The following is a 19,401-nucleotide window of genomic DNA, read 5'->3' on the forward strand; positions in this document are numbered from 1 at the left end:
GGGCTGGCAGTTCCTGCACCAGCACACGTGTGCGTGCGCCGAGCCACGCGTGTGCCTGCGCATGTCCCTGTCACCTCCCGGTGCAGCTGGGTGATGTCACCCCGGGCGGGGGCCTTGCACTCTGTGTGCGTGTGTTTGCACACCCTGGCAGGGTCACACGCGTGCCCTCCCCCTCCCCACGCACCCACTTGCCTTCATGGGGTGACCAAACTCACCCCGAGCTTCATCACTCCCACGGCCCTGCGCTCCCTTTGGAAATGGCTGTGCCAGAGCTTCCCTTTGGAAATGCTCTGTCCGTTTGTGTTGGAAGTGGTGAGGACAGGGAGAAGGGGAAGATGTGCAGCCTTGGCCACTGGGAAGGTAGTCCCAGAGGATGCCCGGGCCTGCCACCAGGCTGTTTGCACAAGTCTGTTTGCACGAGGCTGGGCCGTGCTGCCGATGACGTAGCCTCGCAGTGAGGTGGAGGGTGGCAGGTAAAGGTGAAAGTCCCAATGGGGGGTGATGCCTCACATGGCCCTGACTGAGCCAGGAGGGAGGGCCCCGGGAGCAGAAAACAGCCCAGGAACCCTGTGCCAAGCTGGAGGAGGAAGGGAGTCACCCCAGGGTGCCCAGCACCCACATCTTCAGCTCAGAAAAGGAGGCTGGAGCCTGAACCCAAGCCCCGTTCCCGCAGGTGAAGGAAATCTCTGAAGCAGGAAGAACAGAGGGGCTGGGAAGCCAAGAGGGACCATCACCCCATCAGGGAGTGCCCCCGGGCTCAGGGAATGCCGGCGGGTGTGAGGGGCCCCGGGTTCGCAGAGGTGAGGAATCCTGCCCCGGGGTGCGAATGACACAGCGCAGACGTGAGAGCCCAGAGCTGGGCGTGAGGAGGAGGAGGAGGAGGAGGAAGAAGCCTCCACCAGCAGGGAAAAGCACGTCTGTGCAGGAGACAGAGGCTTCCCAGGGGCCAGTCCAAGGCATTGGGCTATTTTCCCATGGGATTTTAAGGACCATCCCACACTTTCTTCTCCAGTGCCAGGCACCTTTCTTTCTTTTCTTTTCCCCCGACCTGCTGGCAGAGCACCGAGCACTTAAAAATAAAAACCCCTCCCAAAACAACTATTCCTCCGCGCACACAATTCTCCCTACGGGGAGAGTGTGAGAGAGACTGAACCACATGAGAGAGGCGTTAGTCACGCTGCTTAATGCATGACTGGGAAGCTCTCGGAGGACACTGGCATGCAAAAATCCTGCAAAATCCAGCCCTTTCCACACACAAAAAAAAACCCCATAAAAAACAAACAAACAAAAAAAATGTAAAAAAAAAAAATAAATTGAAATAGCCCTAATGAGAGGGAGGTTTTTAAAGCGCCGAGGATTGAAGCAACTGCTGGAACAAGCCCGTGTTCCCTGCCATTCCCACAGCCCCTTGGCCCCGTTCCACAGAAGGCAGCACCGCTCCGGGAACGGGCACCAAAGTCCACCCTCTTATTGCTGCCACCGGCTGATTGCGTGGCTCGGAGCCATCCTTCCAAGTCGATCCAAACCCTGCACTGAGCACACAAGTATTAATCCCCCCACACACATATCCCCAAACCCCCCCCCCCCCCCCCCCCAAGCTTTTCTCCGACGTTCAGAGCTGGAGCAACATCCGAGCAAGCAGGAAAAGCTCATTACGGCTCCACTCGGAGGGAAGGGCTGAGATCAAGGACCTGATTTCCCCCCCCCCCAAAAAAAAGAAAAGGGCCACTGATGTTCAGCCCTGCATGGAAGGCAGGGATGGGTTGAATCCTGGGCATTTTGTGGCACGTCCCACGGTTTTCCTTCGGCTCCAGCTGCCACTGCGGCTGCTGGGCATTGATGCGGGCTGGGCCCAAGCACCCCGAGCCGGAACACCCCGCGACCAGGAACCCCACATCGTTTGTGAGCAGCTTTATCCCTAAAATAATCTCTTAGGATCCGTGCAGCGATGGAAAAAGGGCGCAGCCCGGGGCCCTCCCTCCTCCTGCCTCCGTCTCCACATCCTTTCCAACTCTGGCAGCCAGCGAGGCAGAAACCTGTCAGAGCCTCCCCAGGGCAGCAGCCTCCATCCTTCCACCCCGGGGGTCTCCCCGAAGCCCCTCCGAGATCCTGCGGGCTCCTGTCCCCCCCACCCTGCCACCACCCTGCCATCCCAGCCTGGAGAGGGGTCCTGGAGGAAGGCAAAAATGTGGCGGGCCCGAAGCATCCCGGCAGGGCTGCCGGGAGCAGCGGGAGCGGCTCTTCCCAAGGACCGCAGCCCGGAGGGGCTGAGCGAGAGGAAGCTTGGGGAGGGGGGACAGAGACCCCCCTACCCCGCAGGGGTGCCCGAGGGAGCCGCGGCTCCCGGTCCCCGCCGGCTGGTAGGGATTATGGAGGCCGGGCTCCCCTCTCCGACCCCCGCGGCCGAGGGTCCCCGGCCCCCGGCGGGACTGCCCGGGCTGAGGCTCCCGCAGCCGGCGGAACCGCAGCGCAGCCCCGGTGGAAGCGGCTCCGGGCACGGTGGGACTCGCTCCACCGCTCCCCGGAGAGCCCCGAGGGATGAACGGGGGGGAAGGGGGGGGTTCCCGCCAGCCCCGCACACGCACAACCCGCACACATAGAAACACGCCTAACACCCCGCATGCACACACCCCGCACACCCGCGGAAAACACACGGCAGCCGCTCTCTCCCGGCACCGGCTTCACGCACTTGGCAGGAAAACCGGGATTTTCGGGGTGGGGAGGGGGAGAGAAGGAGGTGGGGGGAAGGCACCCACACCCCGCTCCCACCCTCCCTCGCACACGCACCCCTGTCACGCACCCCAACACCCACCCGCTCCCCGCACGCGCACCGCTCCCGCACCCCGGCGGCACACGCACACCCAGGCAGAGACATCCCCCCCGCCCCCCGGCCAGGAACACGGGCGTGCCCCCCACCCCCGCCAGCCCCCCGCACCCTGCTCCTCTCGCAGACCCGCACAGAGCGCAGCCCCCCCTCTCACCCGCAACTTCTCTCGCTCCCACGCTCCCCGAGCTGCTCTCGCCTCCCGGGGCGCGCACACCCAGGGCTGGAAGGGGGACACACACCCTTAGTGCCACCCTCGACGGGGACACAAACAAAAAAAAACCCAACCCCGCCAAACCGGGGCCGGCCCCGCTCCCCGCCGCACAACAAGTGGCAGCGCCGGGCGGGACCGGGAACCCACGGAACCCACGCGCTCCGTTGCCGCCGCTCAGCCCGTCCCCGCAACCCGGTGCGGAGGGGGATGCCCGGCCCGCCCCGCAACCCCCGCGGTACCGCACAGGGGCTGCGGCTCCCGCCCCGCTCCGCGGCTCTCCCGGCCCTGCCGCAGCTCTTACTTGGATGCGGTGGGCGCTGCGCTCGGTGCCGGCTCCGTGAGCGCTGATCCCGCGGCGTCTGCATCACCTCCTCCTCCCCGCCGGGACCGGGTTCCCCCCACCCCACCCCCCCGGCTCCTCTCGGTCGTTATCCACGGGTGAAAACCAAATTTAAAAAAAAAAAAAAATGTAAAGGAAAAAAAAAAAAAAAGGGGGGGGGGGGGGGGGGGGGGGGGGGGGAGGGGGGGAAGTGGGGGGGAGGAGAGGGAGGGGGGGGGGGTAAAAAAGCCAAGAACCCAGTCCGGTGGGAACCGCCCCCCTCCCCCGAGCCGGGGCTGCGGCTCCTCCGGCGGAGCGGCGGCGGCAGGGCTGGCGGCAGCCCCGGTGGGCAGCTCCGTCCGTGCCCGCCTCCGTCCCTCGCTGTGTGTGAGGATGTGCAAGGGAAGCGCAGCGCAGGCTCGGCCCCTTTCCCCCCCCCCCCCCCCCCGCCTCGCTGCCTCCGCCTCTCGCCACCACGGGGGAGGTGGAGCTCCGGTTCCTTATCAGATCCAGAGACCAGCCGAGCCGGGACGAGCCGGGCACCGACTGCCGGGCAGAGCCGAACCTCTCCTCAACTGCGGGCTGGGGCACCCGTGGCGGTGGGGAATGGGGAGGGGGTCCCCACAGCCCCCCCCCCCCCCCCGGGATCCTCTCAGCACCTTCGCTCACGTGAGGGACGGGTCTCTCCTTTAGCTCCCTGCCCGGTGCTCTTGTTTATTCATTCATTCATTCATTGATTTTCTAGCCGGCAATTCGCACGCCCCCCACCCCCTCCAACCCCCCCACCTAGCCCCGCTGCACGGGAGGAGGGGGCTCGCCCGGCCGTGCACCCCGATTTGCTAAGGGCAGAGTCCCTCCATGGGAGCGAGCCCACCGTGGGGGGGGGCTGTGCCCACCCTGCCTCGGCTCCCCCCGAACCGCGCAGGGCTCCTGGCAAGGCTCCGAGCAGAGGCAGCCCTGGCCGGGGTGAGGCAGCGGGGACTGGAAAACCAACTGTCCCCTCCCGTCACACCTCGGTGAATCATTGCCTTTATTGCAGGGTGCTGGGGCTGGGGAGCAGAGAGCACCTGCGAGCTCCCCAACCTGCCGGCAAGCTCTTAAAAACGCCTTGTGAGCTCCCAAAAGCTCCTCGTGGGCTCCCAAAAACACCTTGTGAGCTCCTAAAAACACCTCGTGGGCTCCCCAAAGCACCTCGTGGGCTCCCCAAAACGCCTTGTGAGCTCCTAAAAACACCTTGTGGGCTCCCCAAAGCACCTCGCGGGCTCCTGGCTTGCTCCCGAGATGCCTTCGCAAGCTCTGCTACCTCAGCTGGGCCACCCTGGGATCTCGGATGGGCGACAGCAAGTCCCGGGGGGGGGGACTGGGGACAGCTTGTGCCACCCCTCGATGGCCTCCGTGTCCCCCCGAGGACAGGCGGTGCCCCCCGCTGGATCTGCAGCCTGGCCCTGCCCAAGGATGGAGAGGCTGGGGTGACTCTCAGCCGCCCTACAAGGTCTCGGGTCCCGCGGGACCCGGTGGCAAGTGCAGGATTTCTCGGGCGAGATGCTGGGCAGCCCTTAACCCGCTTCCCCGCAGCGCGGGGGTGGGAGCGGTGCTGCCGCTGCCCGCTGCTCCGCGCCGACCTGTTGCGCAGTTCCACACACACACACGCACACGCACACACCCACACATACACGCGCGCACACACGCACATACACGCACACACACACGCTCAGCTCGGCTGCGATCGCTGCACCATCTAGAGGCTGTGCCGGCCTCCTCCGAGCACCCCCGGCTCCGGCTCAGCCCCCAGCACCCCGCTTCCTGCCCCTTCTCCTCCCCCACACCCCCCCCCAAAAATAAAAGAACTGCGCTCAGCAGGAGAAAGGCTGGGGAATCATTCCCTCTGGGTGGAAAACCCTGCTCCCACCCCAGGCTTTCCTGCAGCAAGGCCACCTCTGCTCCTGCAGGGATGGAGGCTTCTCCGCGCCCGTGTGGTGGGGTGGTTTTTTCTGGGTGTCAATCCTCAGGAAGCCAATTGAGCAGGGGATGTGAAGTGAGAAGGCAGGGAAGGCCGATAACGCCCCCCCCGGGAGGGCAGGAGAAGGAGCTGTGGGGTTTGTAAGGGTTTATCCTGCTAAGCTCACCTCTCATCTTGGGGATGCACAGATTCCATCACTGGAAGCTCCACCCAGGACAAATCCTTGGGGCTGAGGACCACAGATCTCCATGTTTGGCCTCAGAAACTCGTCCCTTTTCTCAGGGACCACCCTCCCCAGCACGTCACTGCACATGGGGGGGGGGGGGACATGGGGATGAGCTAGGAGAAGAGATTGCTCAGGGGGGTTTGCTGGTCTCTGGTGGGTTTTTGATCAATTCTCATGAGGCCAATGGAGCAGAAGATATGAAGTGAGAACCCAGGGAAGGTCAAAGCCCATCGTGGAAGGCCAGGAAAGGAGCTGTGGGGTTTGTCAAGGTTTACCCTGCTGATATACCATGAACTGGGGAGCTGGACAGAGGGGGAATTAAGCTCCCTGGAGACAAGTGATAAAACAAGAGAAAATGGCCTCAAATTGTGTCAGGGCAGGTTTAGATTGGATATTGGGAATAACTTCTTCACAGCAAGGGTTGTCAGACCCTAACCCAAGCTGCCCAGGGCAAGGATGGAGTCCCCATCCCCGGAGGGGTTTCAAAGCCATGTAGATGTGGTGGCCTTGGCAGTGGTGGGGGAATGGTTGGAGTGGATGATCTTAAAGGTATTTTCCAACCAAAACACTTCTATGACTTAATCCCCCAGTCACTGGCAGCCCCCCTTGCAGGGCTGGAGAGCTGTAATAGCAACAGGAAGGACTGAGCAAGTGACTCTCTGGATCCAAGGCAGTCTGTGGGGTGGTGAAGGTAAACTGAAGAGATGTCTGGTGACCAAGGGTCTCTCTGTCTTGAGAGGTGATCCAGCAACAGGCACCGTGGGGCTCTGTGCTGTGGAGGGAGCTGCTGGGGGGCTGTGCACACACCTGGTTTACTGGGTGCTGTCTCCTTGTGAGGATCAGTGCCTGGCACCCACAGCCTCTGCTTGGGCACATTCCTGAGGGGCAGCCTTGGCTGTAAAAGCGTGGAGGGAAGAAGTGTCCTGGCCTGAGGACAGCCATCCCTCTCCAGCCCAGAGGAGAGCCAGCAGCACCTGATGGCCAGGGGAGCTGGTGGGACACCATGTCCAGGTCACTAAGGGCCTGGCACCCCAGGAACAATTTGTCTTTGCCTCCCTCCTCTGCCTGCTGCGTCTGGAGGTGGCCAGGCTCCTCCCAGGGCACTCCTTGCCCTCAGCCAGCAAGGAAAGCCTGTTGCATCACCCTTCCCTGTCCTCCCTTTGCTTGAGTGTCACAGACCGAGTCACAGATCCTTACCTTATCTCCACCATTTCCCAGAAAGCAGGACCAGCCAAGCAACCAGGAAACCATCAAACCGCACCTTTGGCAACAGAGTTATTTGGCCAGACCCTCTGGATCCTTCCCACCCACCTGCCCCTGGTGCTGGCCGTGCCACCACCCTGGAGATGCAGCTGGAGGGGCTGGTGTGACCCCTGCAGAGGGTACCCAGGGCTGGGATGCTCTGGCTTCCAGCAGAGACAACTGCCTCCCCGGGCCCGTGGGGCCTCGTCAGCAGAACAAAGCCTGCGAGGGAAGAGCTAAATCTCCAGGAAAGGGAGAAGAAAGGGGCAAACAGGGAGAGCAAATGAACCTTACAAGAGGATAAATACCCCCCCACCCAACACACGCATGCAGCAACCTGGCTGCCGTCTGCTGCAAGGAGTTCAAAGGCTCCTCTGTTCTCCCTCTCATCAGCTCCGGGCTCGGCAGGAGAAGCAGCAGCTCGGATTTGGGCAGCAAATGCTAATACCACAGATGTTCTGACAATTCGCTTGTTTCTACAATTAAAAACAAAAAGCTCCTCACAGCCCGAATGCAAGGAAATGAGCACATTAAAGAACTTCTCCTCCGCCCGCCTGCCGCCTCACGGGGGCTGCGGGGGAAGGGGCCGGGCGGTTCCAGCCTGATCCGCAGCCTCTGCGGGATGTGGAGGGAGAGGGACGGAGCCCAGAGCGCCCCGTGCGGGAGAGCACAGCCAGGATGTGGGCTGGGCTGGGCAGGGAAGGTGGGGTGTGCTGGCCGTGGGGTGTGGGGTGTGCTGGCCACGGGATGCAATGGGATGCAGGATGTGCTGGCCATGGGATGTGGGATGTGTTGGTCATGAGATGCAGGATGTGTTGGCTATGGGATGTGGGATGTGCTGGCCAAGGGATGCAGAATGTGCTGGTCATGGGATGCGGGATGTGCTGGCCATGGGATGCAGAATGTGCTGGCCATGGGATGCAGGATGTGCTGGCCAAGTGATGCCATGGGATGCAGAATGTGCTGGCCAAGGGATGCAGGATGTGTTGGCCATGGGATGCAGGATGTGTTGGCCATGGGATGCAGAATGTGCTGGCCATGGGATGCCATGGGATGCAGAATGTTCTGGCCAAGGGATGCAGGATGTGTTGGCCATGGGATGCAGGATGTGCTGGCCAAGAGATGCCATGGGATGCAGAATGTGCTGGCCAAGGGATGCAGGATGTGTTGGCCATGGGATGCAGGATGTGCTGGCCATGGGATGCCATGGGATGCAGGATGTGCTGGCCAAGGGATGTCATGGGATGCAGGATGTGCTGGTCAAGGGATGCAGGATGTGCTGGCCATGGGATGCAGGATGTGCTAGCCATGGGATGCGGGATGTGTTGGCCATGGGATGCAGAATGTGCTGGCCATGAGATGCAGGATGTGCTGGCCAAGAGATGCCATGGGATGCAGGATGTGCTGGCCATGGGATGCAGGATGTGCTAGCCATGGGATGCGGGATGTGTTGGCCATGGGATGCAGAATGTGCTGGCCATGGGATGCAGGATGTGCTGGCCATGGGATGCAGAATGTGCTGGCCATGAGATTCAGGATGTGTTGGCCATGGGATGCCAGGGGATGTGGGATGTGCTGGCCAAGGGATGCAGGATGTGCTGACCCCCATCCTGGGCCCAGTGCAGGGGCTGAGCAGCTCGGAGAGTCACAGCCGCTCTTGCCTGTGGGATGTTTGCTGCTGACTTATTGGGAGATTGTTTTTATTACTGTTTTAACTCTTTTTTTAACCTTTTTTTCCCCCCCCCCCCCCTTCCTCTCGGCTGCACTTTCACTCACTCATTAATTTTGGTATTTTTCTCACGGTGTATAACCCCTGTCAGGGCTGCCATGGCAACCGCGGGGAATGTGCTCAGCGCTAAAATATCCTCTCAAAAATAACAAAAATAAGACAACAGAGGCAGCTTCTGTAGGCTGCTGCAAACACAGATCTGCCCGGGCTTTGTGGTGACTGAGGATTAAAGATCCTGCAAGCCAGGGAAGCCTCTGAGCTCTTGTCTTCCCACTGTGCTCAGCCCACCTCTCATCTCTGGGCCAAACCAGCTGGAAGCTCCTCCTGGGATGGACCCCTGGGGCTGAGGAGCACAGACCTGCTCTTTCAGCCTCAAAACCTTTCCTCAGGGATCACCAAACGAGGAGGAAACGTGGGGATGAGCTAAGAGAAGGGATTGCTTCGGGGGGGTTTTGCTGGCTTTTTTGGTCCACGTGTGGATCCCTGGATCAAAGAAACAAAGGGTGACGTGAGGTCCCCAGAGCCAGGGTGGTGGCAGGGATGGCAGGGCTTGTCACACAGACCTGTTGTCTTATTTTTTTTTTATTTTATTTTTCTGACAGGGTTGCCAGGCTGGTTGAGAAAGGCAATTGCATTGATACAGCAGGCTCAGATCTCTCCGAGGCATTTGACTTACTTCCACCTGACATTTTGATTAAAACTTGCATTATAAGGAATTAACGGGGCACATATTAGATGGATTAAAACTGCTTCCCTGGCAGATCTCAGAGGTGGCTGCTAATGGGTAGATATCAGTAAGTAGTACTATTCCTACCTACCTCCCCCCAGGGACTCCTTCTTCATCCACTGCTATTAAACATATTTTTTTTTTATCAATGATGTAGATGAAGATATGAAATCTTTGCTGGTAAAGCTTGAAAATGACACCAGGAGTGATGAGGTAGAAAGAAGGGAGGCTGGTTTCATGCTGAATCACCTGGTTAAATGGTCAGGGTGCATTTGCATATAGAGAAACCTGGGAAATCTATCTGGAAATGAAGCTTGCATGTTAAGCCTGCAGGCTAGATCTTGGAAAGCAGTGACTCCAGGCATGCCCGTGCAGGCTGGAGATGTGAACACAGCAGCCAGGAGAGCTCATCTGGAGCTCTTCCCAGGAGCATCTCCCTCATCCAGCCATGCAGAGTTGCCCACGGAAGAGGAAATAGGGAGCAGCACGAGGAGTGACCCCGAGGTGACCTCAGTATGCCCTGCTCTGTGGGTGTGAAAGGGGAGCAGTGGGGAACAGCTCATTGCTGGAGCACCCACCCCTGGGGGGAAGGCAGGGAAATCCCAGGAGAGCTTGAAGGAGCACCTAAGATCTGACACAGGCTGGAAAGTCAGGCCTAATTATGTGATGCTCATGAAAACCTACATTATCGGGTGATCTGAGGACCTGGCCTGTGTCCTCCCAAGTGGAAACAATAGTGGGGAACCATTAAATCCCACAGGAAGGTGCAACAAGAGCTGAAGAGAGCCAGATCCAGCCTTGAATTGAGAGCCCATGTCCTGGCAGTGAAAGCATTTGAAGGTTGGAAGAACTTTTCACAGGGAGATGATGGGCTTGAGAACTGCTCAAGCTTTTGTAAAGAGATTAAATACCTTTTTCTTTTTTTTTTTTAAAAAAAAGAAACCATTAGTCCAGCTTCTGGGAGCAAGTCTGAGGCTGATGTGCAAATGGGCTGGGGTGAGTGTCCTCCCCTGGCCATCTCATCCCTTCCATTCACAGGCCCTCAGGAACAAATTGTCTGCAGTGCCCTGCAATTATTCAAACAATGATTAATCAATCTCTTGCTCCAGGGTCCAGGTGGACTTCTGCAGAGAATAGACATTTCTTCAAGTACAAAGAGCAGAGCACCACCAATGAAACCCTGCTGGCAAACTGAGCTTTGGGGCTCAAACCCTGTGCTGATCTTGGGATTCAGACTCCAGAGGAGCTTCCCAGAGACTGGCAGAAGCCCACAGGGATGCTCAGCTTCTCCAGGCTCTCAGCCACCCCTGAGTGGCAGCTCCTAGCACCAAGCCTATGTCAGGGACGTGGGCTGTGTTGGCCCAGCTCCTGCCTCTTGCACCCTATTTATTTCCCTAAAGACTCAAACTGTGGCCAGCAGGACCAGGGCAGGGGTTGCCCTGCTGTGCTGGGCACTGGTGAGGCCACCTCGAATCCTGGAGGCAGTTCTGGGCCCCTCAGGACAAGAAGGACATGGAGGGGCTGCTTTCTAAGCTGGCTTCAGCTCCTCTGGGGGATCTGCTGTTCATACCTTCTCCACAAGGTGAATGACACCCTTCTCCTGCTTTTGTTGGGGTCTCCTGCTTTTGTTGGGGTCTCCTGCTTTTAAGCCCACCTCCAGGCAGCCTCCAGCTGCTGCTGGGAGATGGTCCAGCCCTGGAGACAAGAAGGAGGTATCTGCATCCTCAGAACAGGAGTTGTTGGCTGTTGGGGCAGCTGTGACCTCTCCCCACAAGATCCTGCCTTTTCAGAAAGGGAGACAGGAGGAAACCTGGGGAGAGGAGGCCAGACCACACCTGCCCAGCCTGCTGTGACTTACACCAGAGACAGGAGACACACCAGCAGGAAACTGGGCTCGTGCTCTGACTTGCCCAGGGAGACTGGGCTGGGCAGGAGAGGAGCTGCTCTGCCTAGGGAGGAAGGGAGAGGCTGGGATCCCCTCTCCTCTGCTCCTGGTGTCCTGGGGAGCCCCGGGCAGCTGGGCAGGGCTGTGCTTCTGGGGGCAAACATCACGGCAGGGAGGGTGCTGGGTACCAACAATGGGGCCAGGATCATGGCAGAGGCAGCCAGACCATGCAGATGGACACCAGAAGAAGATGGAGAACTCAGGGTCAGGATTGACTTGGCAGGAGATGGCAGGGACAGAGGTGGAGGCCCAGGGTAAGGTGAGTGGAGGACAGGGACCCTGAGGTGCCAGGAGCACGAGCAGGGTAGGGACAAGAGCACTGTGAGCACGGGGGTAGGAACAGGCAGCCCTGGCACTGGGAACCTCCTGGATGGGGGACACCAGGGCAACATGGGCTGGGGATGGAGCTGCACTGAGGGCCTGTGGGCAGTGTCTGGTGGGAGGTCAAGGTGCTGCCTGCTGGGGCTGGCAAGTGGCCTCCCTGCCCTCCAGGCAGGACTTGGGGCCAGTGAGGGGTTGGGGTGGGAGGTGAGGGCACTGGTGGCCCTGCATGGTCCTGGCAGCTGGAGGGCTGTGTGTGCTCCCAGGGAACGATGCTGTCCCTTCATCTTTGTCTGCTCTGCAACGTCCCAGAGCTCACACTCCTCCAGGGCAACATCCAGAGACCTCTGAGGGAGGCTCCAGGGGGAACGCAGAGGCAAACAAGTGACAAACAGTCTGGGCTCTGCTGGAAAGGTCTAATCTAGACCCTGTGGCATGGGACATGTCTTGCACCCCCCCCTGCACAAGGAGGATATTCCCAGGGGAGAGAATGAGCCTGAACTTAAAGGTCTGCAGGCCTGGAATGTGAGATGCTGACGTCAGGATCTCCGGGTGGGATTGGGGCACCTGAGGGTGCTGGATGTGCCAGGGAGCCTGTGCTGGTGTGGGGCCCAGGTGGAGCAGGGGTGCAGTGGGTGGCAGGCTGGGGGGGTGGACATGGACATGAACATGGTGAGCATCACTGTGCTCCATGCTGGGCTCTGCCAGTCCCTGTCCCTGCTTGTGCCTGGGTGACAGAACCACTGGTAGCACAGAGCCCACAGAACCTGCCCATCCTCCTCCTCCTGCTCCCTCAGCATCACCACCCCTGCCTGTGACCCACTGTGGGCCTTCATCCCCCCTTGCCTCGTGTCCCCAAAGCCCAGGAGACCCCCAAGTCCCCATCAGCTTGGGGAGTGGGCTCTGCCAGGGAGGCGGGGGGGGGGTGGTGGCCGGGTGACAAGACAGCTTCAGGGCAGGTCCACGAGGAGACCAGACTTTGCCCACCCTGGTAAACACAGAGCAGGGATTGCTCCAGAGCAGCCACTGGCTCAGCCACCCGCTCCTCCCTCCGCCAGACCCAACCTGAGGGGCCCTGAACTTTTGTGTATTTATTTAAGGACAAACACCCAGGAAAGGGAAAAATATCAAACAACAAATCAGCTACATGCAGGCTGGCTTCCCAGGCCTTCTGTGCTCCCCGGGGCTTGCTGGCAGGCACAGCCTGTGCTGCTGAGCTCCAGATCACACAAGCACCGTCTGCCTGTCCTCAAGCCCACGGTGGGATGGTCTCTGGTCCCTCCACGTCCACCCTTCATCCCACATCTCAAAGCACAACAACCCAGCCTGGGCACTTTCCTCCAGGAGGTGAGGTTGTCTTCAGACTCGCTGGCTGCACAGGGACCTGCAGTTATTTTTCCCTGTGTGTCCTGGGGACCTGAGGGTCTGTGAAGCACAGGGTGCCCTTTGAGCAGCTCTGGCATCTCCACATCGTCCTCTGAAAGGTTCCTCTGCTGGTTGGCTTTCCTGGCACAGGATTGCCAGCGTGCAGCCTGGTGGGCTTTGTCTGAAGGGGAGGGGGAAGGTTCAACCTGCAGGATCCTCCTTGGGCCTCAAGGCTGCTGAGGTCACCAAAGCACCCAGCTTGGGGGGGCCCCAGGACCACTGACCTCACCCAGTGCTCACCTGCAGCCCAAGCCCCTGTCCCACCAGCAGCTCCAGCTTGAGCAGCTCCTGCACAGAACCTGATTTCATCTCCCATGGAAACTCTTCAAAGCCACCCGAGCACTTTGATTCGAGAAAGGTTTTCATTCCTGTGAAGATAAGAGGATCTCCCTGGGCATGGTGCAAGGGTCCCCAAGGGGCACCACAGCCCACGTGCCTGCAAGCCTGGCAAGCAAGGGGGGGGGGGGGAGAGAAATCAGGTCAGGCAAACAAGTCCATGGCCACCACCTCAACCTGCAGCACTGGTGGCCAAACACAAGGCAGGAGCTGACCTTGCACTGCTGGAACCTGTCCCTGCCCTCTGCCAGGGCCAGCAAGGCTGGGGGGTGACCCCGAGACAGGCTGTCTCAGCCCCTGGGAAATGGGGTGGCCACCTCCAGGGACCTGGGGCAGTGGTGGGTGTCACGGAGGTGTCTCCTTACCAGGGTGTGGGAGGAAGACAAAGCAGCTTGTCTGGCATGGATGCTCGGGGGGGTGATGGTGTGGTGGCCCAGGGGGTGGTGTGGTGGCCCAGGTCATGGTGTGGTGGCCCAAGAGATGGTGGTGGTGGCCCAGGTGCTGCACCCAGCTCCAGGCTGGGCTTGTTTTGGAAACCAGCTGGAATGTGTCTGGTTTTTTAGAGCTGCGAGATGACAACATGCAAGAGGGACAGGCTGGTGGGATGAGCTGAGAGCAGGGGGTAAAGAGACATGTGGGGACTGGAGAGGATGGGGACTGGGCTCTGGGGGCAGCCCCTCCCTCTCTAGGGAACGATGGGGACAGTGGTGGGACAGGGTGGTCCTTGGTGGGACAGGGTGCTGAGTGGTGGGACAAGGTGTTTCTTAGTGGGACAGGGTGGTCCTTGGTGGGACAGGGTGCTGAGTGGTGGGACAAGGTGTTTCTTGGTGGGACAGGGTGGTCCTTGGTGGGACAGGGTGCTGAGTGGTGGGACAAGGTGTTTCTTAGTGGGACAGGGTGGTCCTTGGTGGGACAGGGTGCTGAGTGGTGGGACAAGGTGTTTCTTGGTGGGACAGGGTGGTCCTTGGTGGGACAGGGTGCTGAGTGGTGGGACAAGGTGTTTCTTAGTGGGACAGGGTGGTCCTTGGTGGGACAGGGTGCTGAGTGGTGGGACAAGGTGTTTCTTGGTGGGACAGGGTGGTCCTTGGTGGAACAGGGTGGTCCTTGGTGGAACAGAGTGCTGAGTGGTGGGACAAGGTGGTCCTTGGTGGGACAGGGTGGTCCTTGGTGGGACAGGGTGTTTTTTGGTGGGACAGGGTGGTCCGTGGTGGGACAGGGTGCTGAGTGGTGGGAGGTGGCAGCCCAGGGGGGTATGCAAGGCACAGCCAGCACACAGGCTGGTGAAATGCAGGTGGGAAGGGGACCCTGTGCTCGCCCCCCCCTGCTCCCCCACCCCGTGCAGGGGCTGCCCTGTGGGTTCAAAGCCCACCAAGCTGCAGCAGGGCTGGTCCCAGCTGAAAGCTCAGCTGCTGGTCCCTGCACAAAACCTCCCGGGTGACCCTACAGAGGTTTGTGATGGTGCAGAAGGAGACCTGGGGAGGGCAGGGCAACCCTAACACCACCTCTCCACCACTTCAACCCCCCCGTGGACACCAGCACCACATCCCTGGCGTTGTGGATGGTCAGTCTTGGAGATGCCTGAGGGTGCCAGAGCCCCAAGATGCTCCCGAGCTGCTGCAGAGGCAGTTTTATCTGGGCTGAAGGGGCAGTTCCCAGGCTGGGCAGTGTGTTCCTCTTCCCTGCCCTTCCCCTGCTCCTTGTGACTCCGTGCCTGCAGCATTCCTGTCCTGAGAGGCACCAGACAAGCCCAGCTCAAAGGGGGTGCAGCTAAACTGGGACCAATATGGAGGTAGAGGATTATACTGGTGGAGCAGGAGAGGGCAGGAGTGAACTGGGGCGTTGCTGGGAGTGATGGCAGGAGCAGAGGAGAGCCTGGGAGACCTGTCCTACTTCTTTAACAGTTAGAGCAGGCGGGGGTGGGGTGTGGGGGGGGGTCCCTCCTGATTTCTGGTCCTCAGCCCCCTTGGCATATCCCTTAGGAAGCTGCAGTGGGGATTTCCAGCCCAGGGTCCCTCCAGACCAGCCTGGGGTCTCCTTGGTGCCCCGTGCAAATGCTCTGGAGAGGAGTGCAGGATTGCCCTGGGGCACCAGGCAGGCAGAGGAGGCCCTTGAGGGAGCTGCTTGTTCTCTTCTTGCTGCCAAGAAAAGCCCAGGGCAGAAACACTCACCTGTGCTGCCTGTACCCCCACCTGGTGCCAACCAGGGGGGCTCGGGGGGACTGGTTTGGGGGGCACAGGGAGCTCCAAAGAACTGGGGCAGGCCCAGAGGTGATCTCTGAGCACCAGGACCTTTGCTGACAGGGTCCAAGGGCCTGAGGTTCCTTCTGCAGGGCTTTGGCACAAAAGGAATGACAGAAAAGTCTTCCTCAGCTGGTTGGTTGTTTTGGTGTTTTGGTTTTTTTTTTGGGGGGTGGTTTTGGTTCCTTTTTTCATTCTGAGTCAGGTATTAAAAACCCCATGGACCTCTCTGTGCTCCTCCACCTATTTAGGAAAATGGGAGGGGAGGAAGTGATAAAAAAGGTCCCAAAAGACACCATTTTGGTTTGGTTTGGTTTGGTTTTGCAATCCTATTGTTAGCACTGAAGAAAAGACAAACCCCTCAGCAGCAGGAAGGGAAGGCAGCACACCCAGTCCCTGCTGGAAACCCTCTGGCAGACATCCTGGCTGGCTCTTGGGCCACTTGGGTGTTCTGGTTGGTGTTCCCTCTATTCCTGCCTGGTTTTCTAAGGAAACAAGGAGGCTTTAGCCCTTGGCTGATCCCACCAACCTGGGTGAACTCTGTGGGGTTTGTCTTCCTTCATGGGGCTCCAGAATGGGTGGCTGGATAGGAGAGGGGTGGGGGGGGGGGGGCAAAAAGTGCCCTAAAAGTGGGAAAGACACAGCAGGAGTAGAAGACAATGTCCAGCAGGGCACCTTCCCAGCACTGCAGGACCTGGAGCCACAGGGGACAGTTCCCAGGGGCTGGATCCTGAATGTGCAGACGTGCAGAAGTGCCAGGGATGGAGCTGCTCCATCATCCTGTGGCCTCTCCCTGCTCTGGGCAGGAGCAGCTGGTTCCCTTCCCTGCTCACATGTGCTCCTTCCTCCCTGCCCTTGTCTGTGGTGCAGCATTTTGGTGAAGTGAACAGGGAATCCCAGACCAGTTTGGGTTGGAAGGGACCTTCAAGACCATCCAGTCCCACCCCCCTGCATGGGCAGGGACACCTCCCACCAGCCCAGGCTGCTCCAAGCCCCATCCAACCTGCCCTTCAACACTGCCAGGGATGGGGCAGCCACAGCTTCCCTGGGCAACCTGGGCCAGGCTCTCCCCACCCTCACAGGGAAGGATTTCTTCCTAAGATCTCATCTCCATCTCCCCTCTTCCAGCTTTAATCCATCCCCCCTTGTCCTCTCCCTCCCTGCCCTTGTCCCAAGTCCCTCCCCAGCTTTCCTGGAGCCCCTTCAGGCACTGGAAGGTGCTCTCAGGTCTCCCTGGAGCCTTCTCTTCTCCAGGCTGAACACCCCAACTCTCCCAGCCTGGCTCCAGAGCAGAGCTGCTCCAGCCCTCCCATCATCTTCGTGGCTTCCTCTGGACATCCTCCAACATCTCCACATTCCACTCCCAGGGATGAGGCACCCACAGCTTCTCTGGGCTATGCTGGGTCTGTCCAGCTGCTGGTAGCCTGGATGCCAGGGCTTGGCTGAGTCCAAACCCCTCTGTCTGCTGAGGGTCCTGCTGCCCCCCAGGCCCCAGGCTCTGCTCAGGGCAGCTCTGCCCGCCCCTCCATCCCAGCCTCTCCAGCTGAGTACCCACGAGGGGACCAAACCAACCAACAACCTGGCCTAGAGAAGAGGACCCTCTCAAGTGCTGCACCCTCCTTTGGAGTGGCTGGATACAGCAGCTCAGGAGCCTCAGCTCGACCAGATCCCTAATTACCTTCCCGCATCATTATTTCCACCATTTCCTCCCTCCGAAGCAAAGCTTATTGGTTTGGAACCCCCAGCACCCCCCAGGGCCTGTTTTCCAGTGGAGGCCCAGCATTTACTGCCCCCAGCCCAGCAGCTGGAGGAGGTGAATTTGTGTGTCACTGCTGAGAGCTCAGACACTGGGCTTGCAGCTCTTGGAGGGCTCCAGACGCGTCAGGCGGGCTGGGGGGTTTGCTGGGTGCCACTAGGAGCCCTCCATCCTCTGCCTTTTGCTTCCCTGCTTGGAGAGGATGGATTTGGGAACACGGCTCCCTGCAGGAGGGTTCCTTTCACGTGGGGATGCCCCCTGCTTGGCCCTGCAGCTCCACCACCCATCCATGCCCCATCCCTGCTGTGCCTCAGCTCCACGTTCTCCCAGCCTTCCCCACCTCCCAGCTTCCATCCCACGTTTTACCAGCTGCATTTTTCCCCTCTGCCTTTCTGCTGGCTCTAAGGAGGTTACTATCTACTTCCTCAACAGGATTTGGCTCCATCAATCTCAGGCATCTGCCATAAGGGCAATATCAACCTTCCCTGCTTCCCTGCCCAGCTGTCCCCAGGGCGCTCACGCCCGAGTCCCATCACGCTGCCACGTTCTCTGCCTTTCCCTCAGCTCAGCCTTCAGCCTCTTCCATCTCCATCCACCATTCCTGGGAGATGTGACCTGCCCTCCCTTCAATCCCAGCTGGGGCAGGTCTAATCACCTGCCTCCAGGTCTTCCAGGGTGGCTTTGTGGGTGTCACAGCACCCCTGAGAGGCAGGACCAGAGGCAAAGGCACAGGCAGGAACCACCATCAAATGTTGTGGGTTTGTGGGAGGATCCTTCCCCGTGACTTTCCCATTTCCATGAGCCTGTGTGGAGGGATGTGCCGAGCTCCAGGATGGTCTACCAGCAGGCAGGGACCTGTGGAGGTCTCCCAGGAGGACAGGTTGCTTGCAGAGCACCAGCATCTTCAGCCAAAGGAGAGGGACATCTCAGCCTGGCTCCAGAGCAGAGCTGCTCCAGCCCTCCCATCATCTCTGTGGCCTCCTCTGGACTCTCTCCAACAGCTCCATGTCCTTCCTGTGTTGGAGACCCAAGAACTGGCCCCAGCCCTGCAGGGGGGGATCTCAGAGGGGGACAATCCCCTCCCTGGCCCTGCTGGTCACTCTGCTGGGGATGCAGCCCAGGACACGGGTGGTTTCTGGGCTCCAGCACCTGGTGCTGGGTCATGGTGAGCTTCTCATCACCCAGCACCCCCAGGTCCTTCCCCTCAGGGCTGTTTTCCATCCGTTCTCCACCCACCCCTGTTTGCTCTGGGGGTTGCCCCAGCCCTTCTGCAGGACCTTGCACGTGGCCTCGTTGAACTCAGTGTCTCCAGAGCAGCTGCTCTCCCCGGAGGAGCCCTGAGCACCCTGGCCAGGAGTCCATCTCCCTTCAGCTGTGTGTGTGTAGCATCTCCAGAGGAGGATCTCAAGGCCACCACAGGGTCCCAGCAGAGCTCCTGGGGCAGGACAGAGAGGTTTGTGCTGCCCAGGCAGAGAAGAACAGTGGCAGCAGGGCCTGGTTGCAGCTCTGCAGTAATATCCAAATCTGCTTACTGTCTGCTGCTGTGATTGAAGGAGCTCCTGTAATAATGTATTAGCTAAAGCTTCCAGATTATCCCCAAAACATCAGCTTTAACAAAGGGGTAATGCCTCCCTAATCCCCCCATGATCCTGGTTCCCAGTCTCTGCAGGACATTAATTCAGGGCTAATACACAGGCTCCAGGCTGGTTGTCACCAGGGGCTGCACCCAAGGATGGGCCTCCATGTGCCCACCCCCTCGTCAGGGGTCCCCCCACCCCCCCTCCCTGCTCCTGGGGAGGAGCTGAGACCTTCCTCCTGGTCCCAGTTTGCAGGTGGGGCTTCTGGCTTTGCCTGGCTGGTCTGAGGATGCTCTTCTCAGAAATGGGTCGATGCTCTTCCCACTCAGTGTTGGCTCTTGGCTGTTTGTCCCCAGGTCTCTAGAGGAGGACATGTTGGTGTCACGGGCTGTGGTTGGTTCTGTGGCACTTGGCAAACAGCTTCCAGGAGGTTTCCCATCTGGAAACTCCATGGCCAGGTCTGATGGAGCCAGTGTGGAAAGGTGCATCCCTTGAGAGCACCAAGATCTCAGTGGGGGCTTCACCCTGGCCTCAACCTTCGTGCCAGACAAGCTGTCCTGCTT

General features: G+C 59.7%; 2 protein-coding genes and 1 long non-coding RNA gene across 7 annotated transcripts in view; 1 reads left to right on the top strand and 2 right to left on the bottom strand.

Moving 5' to 3' along the window:
• Positions 1 to 3,506, bottom strand: part of PCDH1 (protocadherin 1) — a 58,677-nt gene extending 55,171 nt beyond the window's left edge. For 4 of the 5 annotated variants that reach the window (XR_007890733.1, XM_051630813.1, XM_051630816.1 and 1 more), the window contains exon 1: positions 3,340 to 3,506. Coding sequence is in view for 3 of the 5 variants with exons in the window: in XM_051630813.1 (XP_051486773.1) it covers positions 3,340 to 3,403 (64 nt within the window). In the remaining 2 variants the exon portion in view is untranslated. Of the gene's footprint in view, positions 1 to 2,981; positions 3,008 to 3,339 lie in introns of those variants that run through there. The other variant, XM_051630814.1, reaches the window with a different exon arrangement.
• The window catches only part of HDAC3 (histone deacetylase 3), a 352,192-nt gene that overhangs the window by 214,462 nt on the left and 118,329 nt on the right, over positions 1 to 19,401 (top strand). The window lies entirely within an intron of this gene.
• LOC127389919 (uncharacterized) lies at positions 12,584 to 13,283 on the bottom strand. Its single transcript, XR_007890767.1, has 2 exons — positions 13,173 to 13,283; positions 12,584 to 13,053 (listed from the first exon to the last, which is right to left on the bottom strand). It is a non-coding gene; the product is annotated as an uncharacterized LOC127389919 (long non-coding RNA).

This window comes from Apus apus, chromosome 13 (genome assembly GCF_020740795.1).
Source record: "Apus apus isolate bApuApu2 chromosome 13, bApuApu2.pri.cur, whole genome shotgun sequence".
In the NCBI taxonomy this organism is placed as follows: Eukaryota; Metazoa; Chordata; class Aves; order Apodiformes; family Apodidae; genus Apus; species Apus apus.